Source organism: Cervus elaphus, chromosome 8 (genome assembly GCF_910594005.1).
Source record: "Cervus elaphus chromosome 8, mCerEla1.1, whole genome shotgun sequence".
In the NCBI taxonomy this organism is placed as follows: domain Eukaryota; kingdom Metazoa; phylum Chordata; class Mammalia; order Artiodactyla; family Cervidae; genus Cervus; species Cervus elaphus.
The window spans coordinates 4,540,317-4,552,700 of record NC_057822.1 but is presented as its reverse complement, the minus strand read 5'-3'; the positions used below and the strand labels follow the sequence as shown (position 1 = coordinate 4,552,700).

Genomic DNA, 12,384 nt, shown 5'->3' with positions numbered 1-12,384 from the left:
GTTAGAACCAGACATGGAACAACAGACTGGTTCCAAATTGGGAAAGGAGTACGTCAAGGCTGCATATTGTCACCCTGCTTATTTAACTTGTACGCAGAGTACATCATTGGAAATGCCCGACTGGTTGAAGCACAAGCTGGAATCAGGATTGCCAGGAGAAATATCAATAACCTCAGATATGCAGATGACACCATCCTTATGGCAGAAAGCGAAGAGTAACTTGAAGAGCCTCTTGATGAAAGTGGAGAGTGAAAAAGCTGGCTGAAAACATTCTAAAAGCACAGATCGGCATCTGGTCCCATCACTTCATGGCAAACAGATGGGGAAACAATGTGAGACTTTATTTTTTTGGGCTCCAAAATCACTGCAGATAGTGACTACAGACATGAAATTAAAAGGCACTTATTACTCCCTGGAAGAAAAGCTGTGACCAACCTAGACAGCATATTCAAAAGCAGGGATATTACTTTGCTGAGAATGGTCCATCTACTCAAAGCTATGGTTTTTCCAGAAGTCCTGTTTGGATGTGAGAGTTGGACTATAAAGAAAGCTGAGCACCAAAGAATTGATGCTTTTGAACTGTGGTGTTGGAGAAGACTCTTGAGAATCTGTTGGACTGCGAGGAGATCCAACCAGTCCATCCTAAAGGAAATCATTTCTGAATATTCATTGGAAGGACTGATGCTGAACCTGAAGCTCCGATACTTCAGCCACCTGATGTGAAAAACCCACTCATTGGAAAAGACCCTGATGCTGGGAAAGATTGAAGGCAGGAGGAGAAGGGGATGACAGAGGATGAGATGGTTGGATGGCATCAGTGAGTTGATTGACATGATGTTGAGCAAGCTCCGGGAGTTGGTGATGGACAAGGAAGCCTGGCGTGGTGCAGTCCATGGGGTTCACAAAGAGTCAGATGCTACTGAGCAACTGAACTGAACTGAATCTGACAATGCAGGAGACATAAGAGATACGGGTTCAGTCCCTGGTTCGGAAAGATCCCCTGGAGGAGAGCATGGCAGCCCACTCCAATATTCTTGCCTGGAGAATCCCACGGACAGAGGACGCTGGTGGGCTGTAGACATAGAGTTGCAAAGAGTCAGGCATGACTGAAGTGACTTAGTGTGCATGCATGCAAAGAATTTTAGGCTTAAATTACCAAGAGTACACTTTCTTCAGAGCTTCTGACTGACTGACTGAATTCTAGGAAAACTTAATGTCATTTAGAGACCACTTCCATTTCTCCCTGGGTAGAGTTTTTAACTCTGTGGTAGAATTCAGGGGATCTAAGAACTGGGTTAAAATATCTCACTAAATGTTATCATTTCTTTGAATTATGAATGGGGCAGCAACTGTCGTTAGTTACTATTTTCAATACAGTAATACAGAATGTATATTATATCACAATTTTGTCTTAATGTATTAATACCCATATTTCAACATAATTGGTTCTTGTAATCTATTTATGCATTTAAAAATATAAGTATAGGAAGAAGTTTGTTTCTATTAGATTGCAAGGGATTCATGGCTCCACTCAACCTAAGGAGAATGAATTGTTTTATATTAGATAACCTCACCACCAGTCCCTCCCATCAGGAAGCTCACTGTAGCCTCTTCGCCTCCTACATTAGAGGGCAGACAGAAGAAGCCAGAAGAACCACAGCTCCACAGAGACTTGAACAAAAGCCACATTACAGAAAGTTAATCAGCATGAAAAAGCAGGAAGTTATGTCTCAGATGGGTAGATGGGGCCTACCAGGTGGTCTTGGTGGTAAGGGACATGCCTGCCAGTGCTGCAGACATAAGGAACAAGGGTTTGATCCCTGGGTTGGGAAGATGTCCTGGAGAAGGAAATAGCAAGCACTCCAGCATTCTTGCTGGAGAAGCCCATGAACAGAGAAGCCTGGCGGGCTGTAGTCCGTAGGGTCGCGGAGTCAGCCACGACTGAGTGACTTAACACACACAGCCGCAGCGTCGCCCCTTATTCAGGAGGTTAGCAGATTGCCAGTACTTTCGTGGGTTAGACGGATAGAGCTTGGTTAGACTGATTGTTAGATGCTAGAAAGGGGCCGGAGCAAAGTGGTTTCATGCTTCTCAAAGGCTGATGGGTGGTTTATTACCAATAAAAAGTGGGGGAGACATAATTTTTATTTACATAAAAGCATATGCTATTTTTTTTGATTGCTCAGGTTTGTGACTGTTGAACTATATGAAAATATAAAAATGATGGGAAAACACTTGCCTGCTTTCTATTAAGATCTTTGTGTATCTTTTTTATAAATCTTTTTTAATAAGATGTCTACATACTTGTGAGTATGTATATATTTATATATGCACACGTATTTACACATAAATACACATAGAAATATGTATATGTATATTTAGATGTGCTTTTTTAGAAACAAAAATGCGATTATGCTCTATAAGTAACTTTTTTGGATCAGGTTTATTGAGGTATAATTTATTTAAGGTAAAATTCGCCTTATCACAGTTCTGTGTGTATTCCCATTGGTTTTGACAGGTACAGAGAGGCACGTAATCTGCATACAGGCATGATCTTGAAGCAAGTTCTGTCACTCCCTAGAATCTCCTTGTGCCCTTTTTGTAGTTACTATTTGCTCTTGTAATCATTTATTGATACTTCCTTTTTGTTCCTTTTACAAAATATCAAATAAATGGCATCCTATAGGATGTTGTTTCTAGTCTGGCTTTTTTGTTTATATTTTTCCTTTAAAATTTTTAGTTTTTAGTATGCTTTGAGAATCTTTTATCAAGTGGATAAAAATATTCATTTCTCTTTTTTTATACTAATTTCATTGTTTCAGTTTATGAAATTTTAAGCTTTTAGTCTTATTTTATATTTATTTTAATATAATTTGTGAGATAGAGAATTTAATTTTTTAAAAATAAGCTACTTTTGCAATATTTATTAGTACTGAGTTACTAATACTCTTACTAAATACTGATTTCTTCACAGGTAACACAAGTAGCAAGGCAGCCGGGACCCCCGACCCCTTCCCCTTACTCAGCACATGAGATAAACAAGGGGCATCCAAATCTTGCGGCAACGCCCCCGGGACATGCATCGTCCCCTGGACTCTCTCAAGTAAGAAAAACCTTTTTTTCCTAAAATAAATTTCCTTGTAAAGGCCGAATTTTTCTAAAGCAAACTTTTACACAAACATACAATATTATTTGAAGAGAAATTTCAGTTTTGTCTTATTTCTGTTTTGTGTTACTACATTTTTTAGACATACCTCCCATAATGGTGGCTAGTAACAGTTTTACGCATTTCGTTTCTGGAGTCATTGAGAATAAACTGGCAGTGACATTTAGGTTTTTTTGTTTGATTGTTTTGGAAATTAGAGTATAATTCTCAGGTTCCTCACCAATCCCATGAAGCGTGTGTGTGCATTTCAGTGTGTGATCTGATAGTCTTGCTGCTTCTCACTTTCTGGTGGATTGTTGACAGTTAGTTTCTACTTTTCTAAAAGATATGATGTCTTTTCCTCTTAGTAATTTTTGTTGGTATTAAAATTGTTAGGCTTAAAATTTTGTTGAAGTGTTCAAGAGTAGTGAACTATTAGTTTATTTCCAGTTACTAGGCACAGGAGACACTGTTATACTGTTTTAAGGTGTCCCTGTGGGTTCCCTGCATATTAAGCCCTTTCCCAAGAGCTCTTTCAGCTTGCGCCAACTCACCATTACATGCTTATTTGATCTTCCTTGTGGTTAACAGTGGTATAGAGTTAGGATGTCTCTTATTGGAATGTAGACATAGTTAAGCCAGTAACTTTGAATCATGCTATTTGAGATTATCAATATTTATACCTCATAACCATTCCTTTTAATAATGAAAATTAATTTTGTAACTTGTTTTCGATGTGGGCCTTTATCTTTTATGCCTTTGAAGAGCTTGAATAATAAGAGAAAGAATTACTAATAATAGTGCTAAAGGCTGGCAGTTATAAGCTAAGGGTTGATGAACGATAGTTTAAGCTATAGAATGTTTGGTGAAGGAATGTGCAGTATGCCAAACCATGATTGAAATAGCACCATTCATCCTCAGATGATAAAGAATCTGCTTGCAGTGCAGGAGACCCGGTTCAGTCCCTGGGTTGGGAAGATCCCTTGGAGAAAGGCAATGGCTATCTGCTCCAGTATTCTGGCCTGGAGAGTTTCCTGGAGAGAGGAGCCCGGCGGGCTGTAGCCCGTGGGGTCTCGGAGAGGCGCGACGGAGCAGCTAACGCCGCTGCTGCTGCTACTGCTGGGCTCAAGCTCAGTCTGAGTGATTCCTGGTTAACTTTGAGCTTTGAAAGTGAAGCATGTCAAAGCGAATTCTAAATCGTTTAAGATGTTTCCAATGTTGGTTTCATAGTATGGAAGACAGCCACCCAAGCTCTTGATACGGTGTGTTGGTATGTGTCTCAGTTCAGTTCAGTCGCTCAGTCGTGTCCGACTCTTTGTGACCCCATGAACCGCAGCATGCCAGGCCTCCCGGAGTCTGCCCAAACCCATGTCCATTGAGTCGGTGATGCCATCCAACCATCTCATCCTCTGTCGTCCCCTTCTCCTCATGCCCTCAGTCTTCCCCAGCATCAGGGTCTTTTCAGTGTTAGTACATGTGCTGCCGAAGCGAGCACTCAGGGTCTTTTCAAATGAGTCATCTCTCTGCATCAAGTGGCCAAAGTACTCGGCTTCACCATCAGTCTGTCCAGTGAACACCCAGGAATGTGTCTCAGGAGAAAAGAAACACTGTGTAGTTGTTTGAGTAGGGAAAGTTTTGTATAAAGGGTTTATTAAGTATAATAGGGGATTGGAGTGATGAGAGAAAACCTTAAAGGATGCAAAAACAACAAATGTACAGAGTAGCTGCTTTTCCCGGGGCTAGGTTAGAGTTCCCCTGGAGATTCTTCTTCACCCCATTACCAGAGAGCGCATGGCTATGGCATACCTAACAGTAGAGAGTACGTGGCGTCAGTAATGTCTCACCAGTGGAGCGTGCTGGAAATCCATCTTACAGAATGCTGAGGAAAGCTGACGTCTCTAGCACCAGTTCCTTTGGCAAAGAGCTTCTGCGGAGCAGGATGACTCGAGGCTCCGTAAGCAGCTCTGCTTGCCACGGACACTTCAGACGGCCTGAACCTGGAGCCTCGGTCCCGTGTGGTAGAGAAGCTGGCGTTGCAGCCTGAACTTTCTGCACACGCTCCTTGTTTCTTTTCCTAAATCAAAGTTGGAAACCTCGCAGATCACTTTGAAGGTCCGTTGAGGTGTCTCAAACTCAAGTGTAATGTATGTTCTCTCCAAAATCTTAAAAAAAAAAAAGGGCCTTTGTAACCGTATGCCTCTTTTTCTCTCATGCTAGCGCTAGGCAGGAGGCTGCTCCCCACCCCCACCTTGGGCTGAGATCGGCTTGATGTGGTTCTCTGAATGGTAGAGAAATTGTTGCGGTACTGCATCAGTAGAACTAGAAATCAGCTCTCTGGAATGTGCCAGAATTCTGAGTCACTGAGGGGAAACCCTGCCCAGGGCAGTTTCTTGGTGGAGGCGCTCTGCTGCAGAGCAGCCTGAGAGGGTGCCTGGGGTGGCCGTCAGCCTCTGGGCGCTGCTGGCTGCTGTACCCTGGGGAGAGTGGGGGGCAGAACCCTCCCCTCTTGCAGTATCTTTACAGTGTCCTTTACTGAGAAACATTTACACTGTGCCAGACCCATTTTCTCTGAACTGGCAAATAGGTTGACTTTTGAGCTGAAAGGCAAGCGGTCAATAGCTGGCATGTAAGGGGGAATAGCTTAGTTTTCCATTTCAAATTCTTCCTGTTCCCAGTTGTGACTTGACCTCAGCAGTTTGCCCAAAGCGCTGAAGTGTTCTGAAAGAGGGCGGCTTGCAGATGCATAGTTTGCATTTAAGGAAGGATGATCTAGCAGTGGTCTCAGTTGTCGAGCCCACCAATATCTTTTTGTATGCCATTCTATGAGTTGCTTTTAGAAGTCAGAGTGCGTAAATCCCAAGAAAGGTCACCAGATGTTACCTTGCTTTTCTTTTGTGGTCTTTTTTGTTATCATCATTCTTCCTGATTTGATGAATGAACCCAGTACATCACATCTCATTCACTACCCACTTTTATACCCACCTTTCAGACAGGGGAGGCAGCCTTATAATGAATTTATTTGTCTCTTAACAATGTCTTAATGTTTATTGATAGAGTTGAGGAAATCTTTCTAAATTGACATACCTGGAAAATCGAGGTGTTTTGCGGGAAACTCAATCTCCTTAGGTTTTAATAGTTAACATGTTTGTGGATCATGATGGAAAGTAGAGTCTTCAAAATAGTGGGAAAAATTTTTCAGGCTTAGAGTCAAATAGATTCCAGGTTCTGGGACCTGATCTGTCAGTTTCTGATTATATGATGTTGGGTAAATTTTTGAGTATCTCTAGAACTTGGTTTCTTCATTGCTATATAGGGTAGAATTAGAATTCTGCTGCTCTTCAAGAGAGTTTTTACCAAGATTATATAAAATCTTGCCTGAGAAGAGGACACATGTATGCTTTCATTAAGTGACACTTGGTATTTTTGTGCATCTCCAACTTGATTCTTTTCAGGATGTGTGGGTGTGTGTGTGCATGTGTGTGTGCGTGTGTGTCTTAACTCACCTAATCTGGCTACCATTCTGGTATTAGTGTGAAATTTAGAAGCTCCCTCTAGGAGTTTGAGATGTCTTTCCAGGTCTTTGCTTATTCCTTCCAGGGTAAAAGTACAAGCCTGGCTTGGTCATTTTCTATTGGAAATAGTGTGGTTTATTCTTATACACAGAACTATTAATGTTCGATTTCAAATCAACCGCAGAAAAGATGAAAGAAGCTTCTTTAACCACATGTGCTATTAGAAGTGACAATCTCCTGTTCTTCTGTGAATCAGATCGTTTTGTTCCAAGTAGCAACCTGTGTCTGTGACTCAATGTTTGGCCTGAAATCAGTTGATCATGGTTTGAGTGAAAGCAGCTATGCTGAAGAAAAGTGAATTTCATACCTTTGAAACATAAAAGAAGGACATGGTAGAAAATTGCTCCCAGTCTCTTCCTTCCATTGTTAGTGACGACCTATTTAACCTATTTCTTCAGGATAGGATTTTATACATGTGTGTGCAAGTACATGCACTTGTGCATTTTTCAAGTTTTAAGACTTTATGTGCATTTTCCTTTGTTATGTGACTTCTAAATCTTTCTAGCCCTGTTCCCTCAGGAGATTTCATTTAATGAAAATCAGAAAATTTTGACTATTCGAGATTATTATATAATAATATCTAATATATATATAATTAGATACAGATACATAGATATAGAGATATCTATCGATATATCCATGATAGGTATATATCTATCTATAGGGACTATATATCTGATTAGATCTTCTGTCTAATATATCTATAATAATATATTAGAGATTTTATATAATTATTATATATATAATTATTGACTATTAGAGAACTATTATAGTTCAAGAGAAATTGTCCAACTGTGGAAAATTATCAGACACAAAGTCTTTTTAGGTGTGGATTCTTTTCAGTCACCTTGAAATGGCAGTACTTGAACAGTCTCTAAACTGAGAATGTCCTTACTGTGGGAATAATGTTGGAATTTAACAGTATCTTCTGAGGCAGTTTTCAAAGTAAGTAAAGAAATGCATTCTCCTGGAAGTCAGGAGCCCTGTGTTAAACAATTGTCCCAGCCTTGACAATACTATTTCAGAGTTCAACTATTGGAAGTTCCTATTAATGCTTAGTTTTCCTCATTGTAAATAGGAGGCTTATATTAAATGAGATCTGAATTCCCTTTAAGATCTCCATGCTTAAAAAAAAAAAAAAAATCTCCATGCTTTTGGGAAACTACTTGAGAGTACCCAGTTCTTAATATGAAAAAATTTTGAATTTTATATTTTTGAATTAAAATTAGGCCGACTTTGCATTCTGTTTCACTTTGTGTCTTTTAGAATAGATCAGAAGTTTGATAGTTGAGTATCTTAAATTAGTTCAGGAAAACAAAAACGTTTCATACTTGTTACTTGATTGTTGGTACACATTTGTTTTAACTCAGTTAATTTTCACATAATGGAGCTAAATTACAAAGTCAGGAGCCCAAACTGGCACTGATTGTCAGGTTCAATGACTAGTCCTTTCCTTGGTGTCACTGTCTAAGTTCTTAAGCTATGCTCAAAGTAATTGCTGAGAAGACATGCTCAGAATAATGCAGAGAAGTGGAGTGGTACATGTTTCCCACTTCCTGTTCCTAGAAATTTCATTTGGTTCCTCTCTGTTTTGAGAGACCAACTTGATCATGCTGTATAGTGGACTGAGATGGTGATGGTATGTGACCCACTGGTTAGATTCTTTATTGTCTCTGGAAATACTGAGCAAAGAACTTCTTCACTGAGGAGTAGTGATTATCATGATACTTATTTTAACTTTACTATTTTCATTCATACTATTTTCATTATTACAAAACAATGTGATTAAATGACTTATGGTCCCTATAATCATTTTCCTTTATCCAAGTTTCTAGACTTCCTTTTTCTTTCGGAAATCGAAGGAAAAATACTCAGCATTACCTCATAGTTGTTGACTGACAAGTTGTTTCAGACTTTGCAAATTGCTTTTTTTTTTTAAGCTAAACAGTAATTTTATTTATTGCAAACAAGTTTTTATATTTTTTGTGATTTTTTAAAAAAATGTCTTTCATGAATATGACAAATTCTGAGTTTGATGACTGACAATCAACCTTGCTTAAAGCAGGATAAGTAGGGGAAACCTTGAAAATCTTTTTCACATCTCATTGTTGAAATAGATGAATGTTGACTTTCTTTAAAAAAAGAAAGTGAAGCAAAATTTCTTGTTTTTTATACTTGCCTTCTCCCCCCATGGAGCATACTACAGCTGTCTAAAGCAGTCTTTGGCATCATTGGTGTTTGGAAGCTGCATTTGTGGCAAAGGAAAATTTGATGTAGGCTCTAGAAACTGCAGTATAGACTGCATTTAGTTGACTCTGTTGCCAGAATCCTGTTTCTTTTGTTTGTTTTTTAGTTGATAATATGTGTACTTACTTAAAAATTTATACTTTACTGAAAATTCACCAGCACATACTGTCATTAAATAGTTTAAAATTAATATGCCTTTACAAGTGTCATTAGTATAAAAGTAAGTTATAAAGTCTTATAAATCTAATCTTTTATACCTGTGGTTTCATCTCAAATATTCTACATAATTGTGGTAAGCCCTTTTCCTCTTAATTGTTGAGATTTATCTTAATGTGGTCATATTTGATAAAGAATTTTAACTCTTTTGTCTTTTTTCTTCATTAACAAAAGTAGTTGCAACCATATTTATAAAGTAGGACTTTACCAGATGTTTTCTAAATTTCATCTTTTATGCAATCTTAATAGCTTCCCATGCCTACGGGTTTGTTTGGGTATGGTTTTCTTTACGTTCCATGTAACTAGAGAAAAGACTAGAATCTGTATTTTGAAATATCTAAGTATAAAGAGTAAAAGTTTTAAAAGTGAGTTCTATATTAATTAAGCACTGTTTAGAAAATTGATGAATTTTGTAAGAACCAGTGAGGATGAACTGAGTGATTTTACAGGCATTCCTTTCATCGTCTTTGCTGTAGGCTCAGTTTTTTGTTGATGATGTTTATTTTCATCTTAATTTTGTGAAGGGAAAAAGGTTTAGGATTTTCTCTCTTTCACATTTAAGGAGTCATTTTCTCTGGACACATTCTGGGAGGTACTTCTTGATTTCTCTCACTGCCACTAAACTGTGTTAATAGGTAGTACACATCTCTTTGGGAGTTTTATTTGTAGATTTACTTCACTTACTTCCCTTAGTTTAAGAAGAGAAACTCATTTCTGTGCCACCAGTCTGTTTTTTTACATAGCTGTGACATTATTTTTAAGTTTTTTATGGTGTTGAAAATTGCAACTTCAGTTCACCTATGGAAATTAGCATGTACCACTAAATCGGGGAATAGCAAATAGAATAGTTTTAAAGAGAATCAGGAAATGGAGTATTCTGACTATTCAATTCAGAGTGCTTGTGATTTATTCTGCAAAAATTTATTTTCCACTTGTCTTGGTTAATTAGCTCACACTACTGAAACAAAGTACCGTAGACTTGGTGGCTTAAACAACAGACATTTCTCACATTTCTGGATGCCAGGAAGTCCAAGGTCAAGGTGCTGGCTGACTTTTGGGTCCTGATGGGAATCTCCTACTTGGATTGCAGAAGGCCACCTTGCCTCCTCACGTAGCGGAGAGAGGAGAAGAGCAAACTCTCTGGTGTCTCTTACAAAGACCCTGCTCCCATCATGAGGGACCCCATGACCTCATCTAAATCTGATTGTTTCCTGCAGGCCACTTCTCCAAATACCGCCACACTCCTAGGGGATTAGGGCTTCAATGCATGAATTTTTTTTGCAGGTAAGGGAGAAGGCACCGTCATTCATAGCACCATTTATGTAATTCAGAGAGCTGTGGGAGAAGCAAGCTGGTAGGACTGTTGGGAGAAAGCTCAGCAGAGGGGTAGGTACCATAGACATGTAGAATATTGTTCCAAGTTTAATCTGTCATGTAAGTATATATTCTTAACCAGATTAATTGGGGGGGTTAATTTGCATGAAAGTGGGAGAAGGTTTCTCAGGTAAAGAATCTGCCTGCCAAGCAGGAGACACAAGTTCGATCCCTGGGTTGGGAAGATCCCCTGGAATGAGGAATGGCAACCACTTCAGTATTCTTGCCTGGAAAATCCAGTGGCCAGAGGAGCTTAGCGGGCTACAGTCCATGTTATCGCAAAGAGTCAGATGTGCCTGAACAACTAACAGACTTTATTTATTTTCATCTGCCATCAAATGAGAAAGTTTACTTGAAATATAAGAAAGCTAGGATCTTGGGAATTCCCTGGCAGTCCAGCAGTTTCACTGCACTTTCACTGCGTAGGACTCGGGTTCAGTCCCCAGTCAAGGACCCGGGAGTCCAGTAAACCTCACAGCATGACCAAAAGAAAAAATCTAGAATCTTTATAGAACTGAGAGTCTTGGATAAACTAGCTGATTGATTCTCAAAGGGACACTGCAGTAGTCCGGAGATTAGTAACTGTAAGAGGAGAAATGGTGGTGGTGTGAGAACCTAGGAGCTTAGAGGAAAAGTTCTTTAGGAAACTGTTGCTTAGACTTGTGAGAAGGACGTTTTACTGCACATTGGTCATCAGAAACTCAGCAGGTGAGAGGTGAGGCTAGTACTTTGGTTATCAGGTGTGCATGCGTGTTTGCGGCTGGATCTCTAAGTGGCTTTCAGAGACTCGTGATCTGAATGGAGCTGGTGTCAAGCCTTCCTGACAGGAGGTGAAAGCACCCTCCTACTTACAGCCTAGGTTAGAGCCGAGAGACAGTAGGTAAGTAAAGAGCACAGATAATGGTAAAAGGACACGTGTGTGCTCAGTCGTGTCTGACTCTTTACGACCCTGTGGACTACAGTCCACCAGGCCTCCCCTGTCCATGGGATTTACTCGGCAGGAATACTGGGGTGGTTTGCCATTTCCTCACTAGAGAGTCTTCCCAACCCAGAGATTGAACTCTCATCTGCTGTGTCTCAATTGGCAGGTGGATCCTTCACCACTGTGCCACCTGGAAGGCCCAAGAGTAGTTATCTTGGTAATAACGAATAAGATGGGACCATAAATCCCATGAATTTAACAAGAAGTAGGAAAGGAGATATTACAAAGTAAATACAGGGCTTCCATGGTCACTCGGTTGTAAAGAATCCGCTTGCCAATGCAGGAACCATGGGTTTGATCCCTGATTCAGGAAGATCCCACATGCTGCGGAGCAGCTAAGCCCATGCACCGCAGCTACGGAGCCCGTGCCCTTGAGCCCGGGAGCCGCAGCCGCTGAAGCCTGTGCGCCCCAGAGCCTGGGTTTGCAGCGAGAGAAGCCACTTCAGCGAGAAGCCCGCTAACCACAGGTAGAGCAGCCCCCATTCTCATAGCTGGAAAGAAGCCCATGCAGCCCCCAAAACCCAGTCCAGCCAAAAAATAAATACCAAAGTAAAAAGAAACAAAGTAAATGGTATAAAACATCGTCTTTGCTAACTAATAATAATGACATTAAATTTCTCTATTAAATATGCACTCAATTTGTCAAAAACTGGAATCTAGGAATATGCATTTGAACATGACACAAAAAGATTAAAAACAAAAGCAGGAAAGCATTTAAAGGAAAATGCTAATAAGAAAGCAGGTATAAGCAACCTTTAGGAGTCAACATACAGTTTAAAGCAAAAAGCTGTATGGGTGAGAAATAATTCCTACAATAAATAGTTTCTAGAGAACGTAATATTATAAAC

At 39.7% G+C, this 12,384-nt stretch overlaps 1 protein-coding gene across 31 annotated transcripts in view; it reads left to right on the top strand.

Annotated features, from left to right (window-relative positions):
* The window catches only part of EIF4G3 (eukaryotic translation initiation factor 4 gamma 3), a 342,348-nt gene that overhangs the window by 121,190 nt on the left and 208,774 nt on the right, over window positions 1-12,384 (top strand). For 22 of the 31 annotated variants that reach the window (XM_043909093.1, XM_043909094.1, XM_043909092.1 and 19 more), the window contains one exon: window positions 2,975-3,103. The exons of 2 other annotated variants lie outside the window; for them this stretch is intronic. Coding sequence is in view for 19 of the 29 variants with exons in the window: in XM_043909085.1 (XP_043765020.1) it covers window positions 2,975-3,103 (129 nt within the window). In the remaining 10 variants the exon portion in view is untranslated. Of the gene's footprint in view, window positions 1-2,974; window positions 3,104-10,487; window positions 10,567-12,384 lie in introns of those variants that run through there. 7 more of the 31 variants (XM_043909106.1, XM_043909105.1, XM_043909104.1 and 4 more) reach the window with 5 other exon arrangements.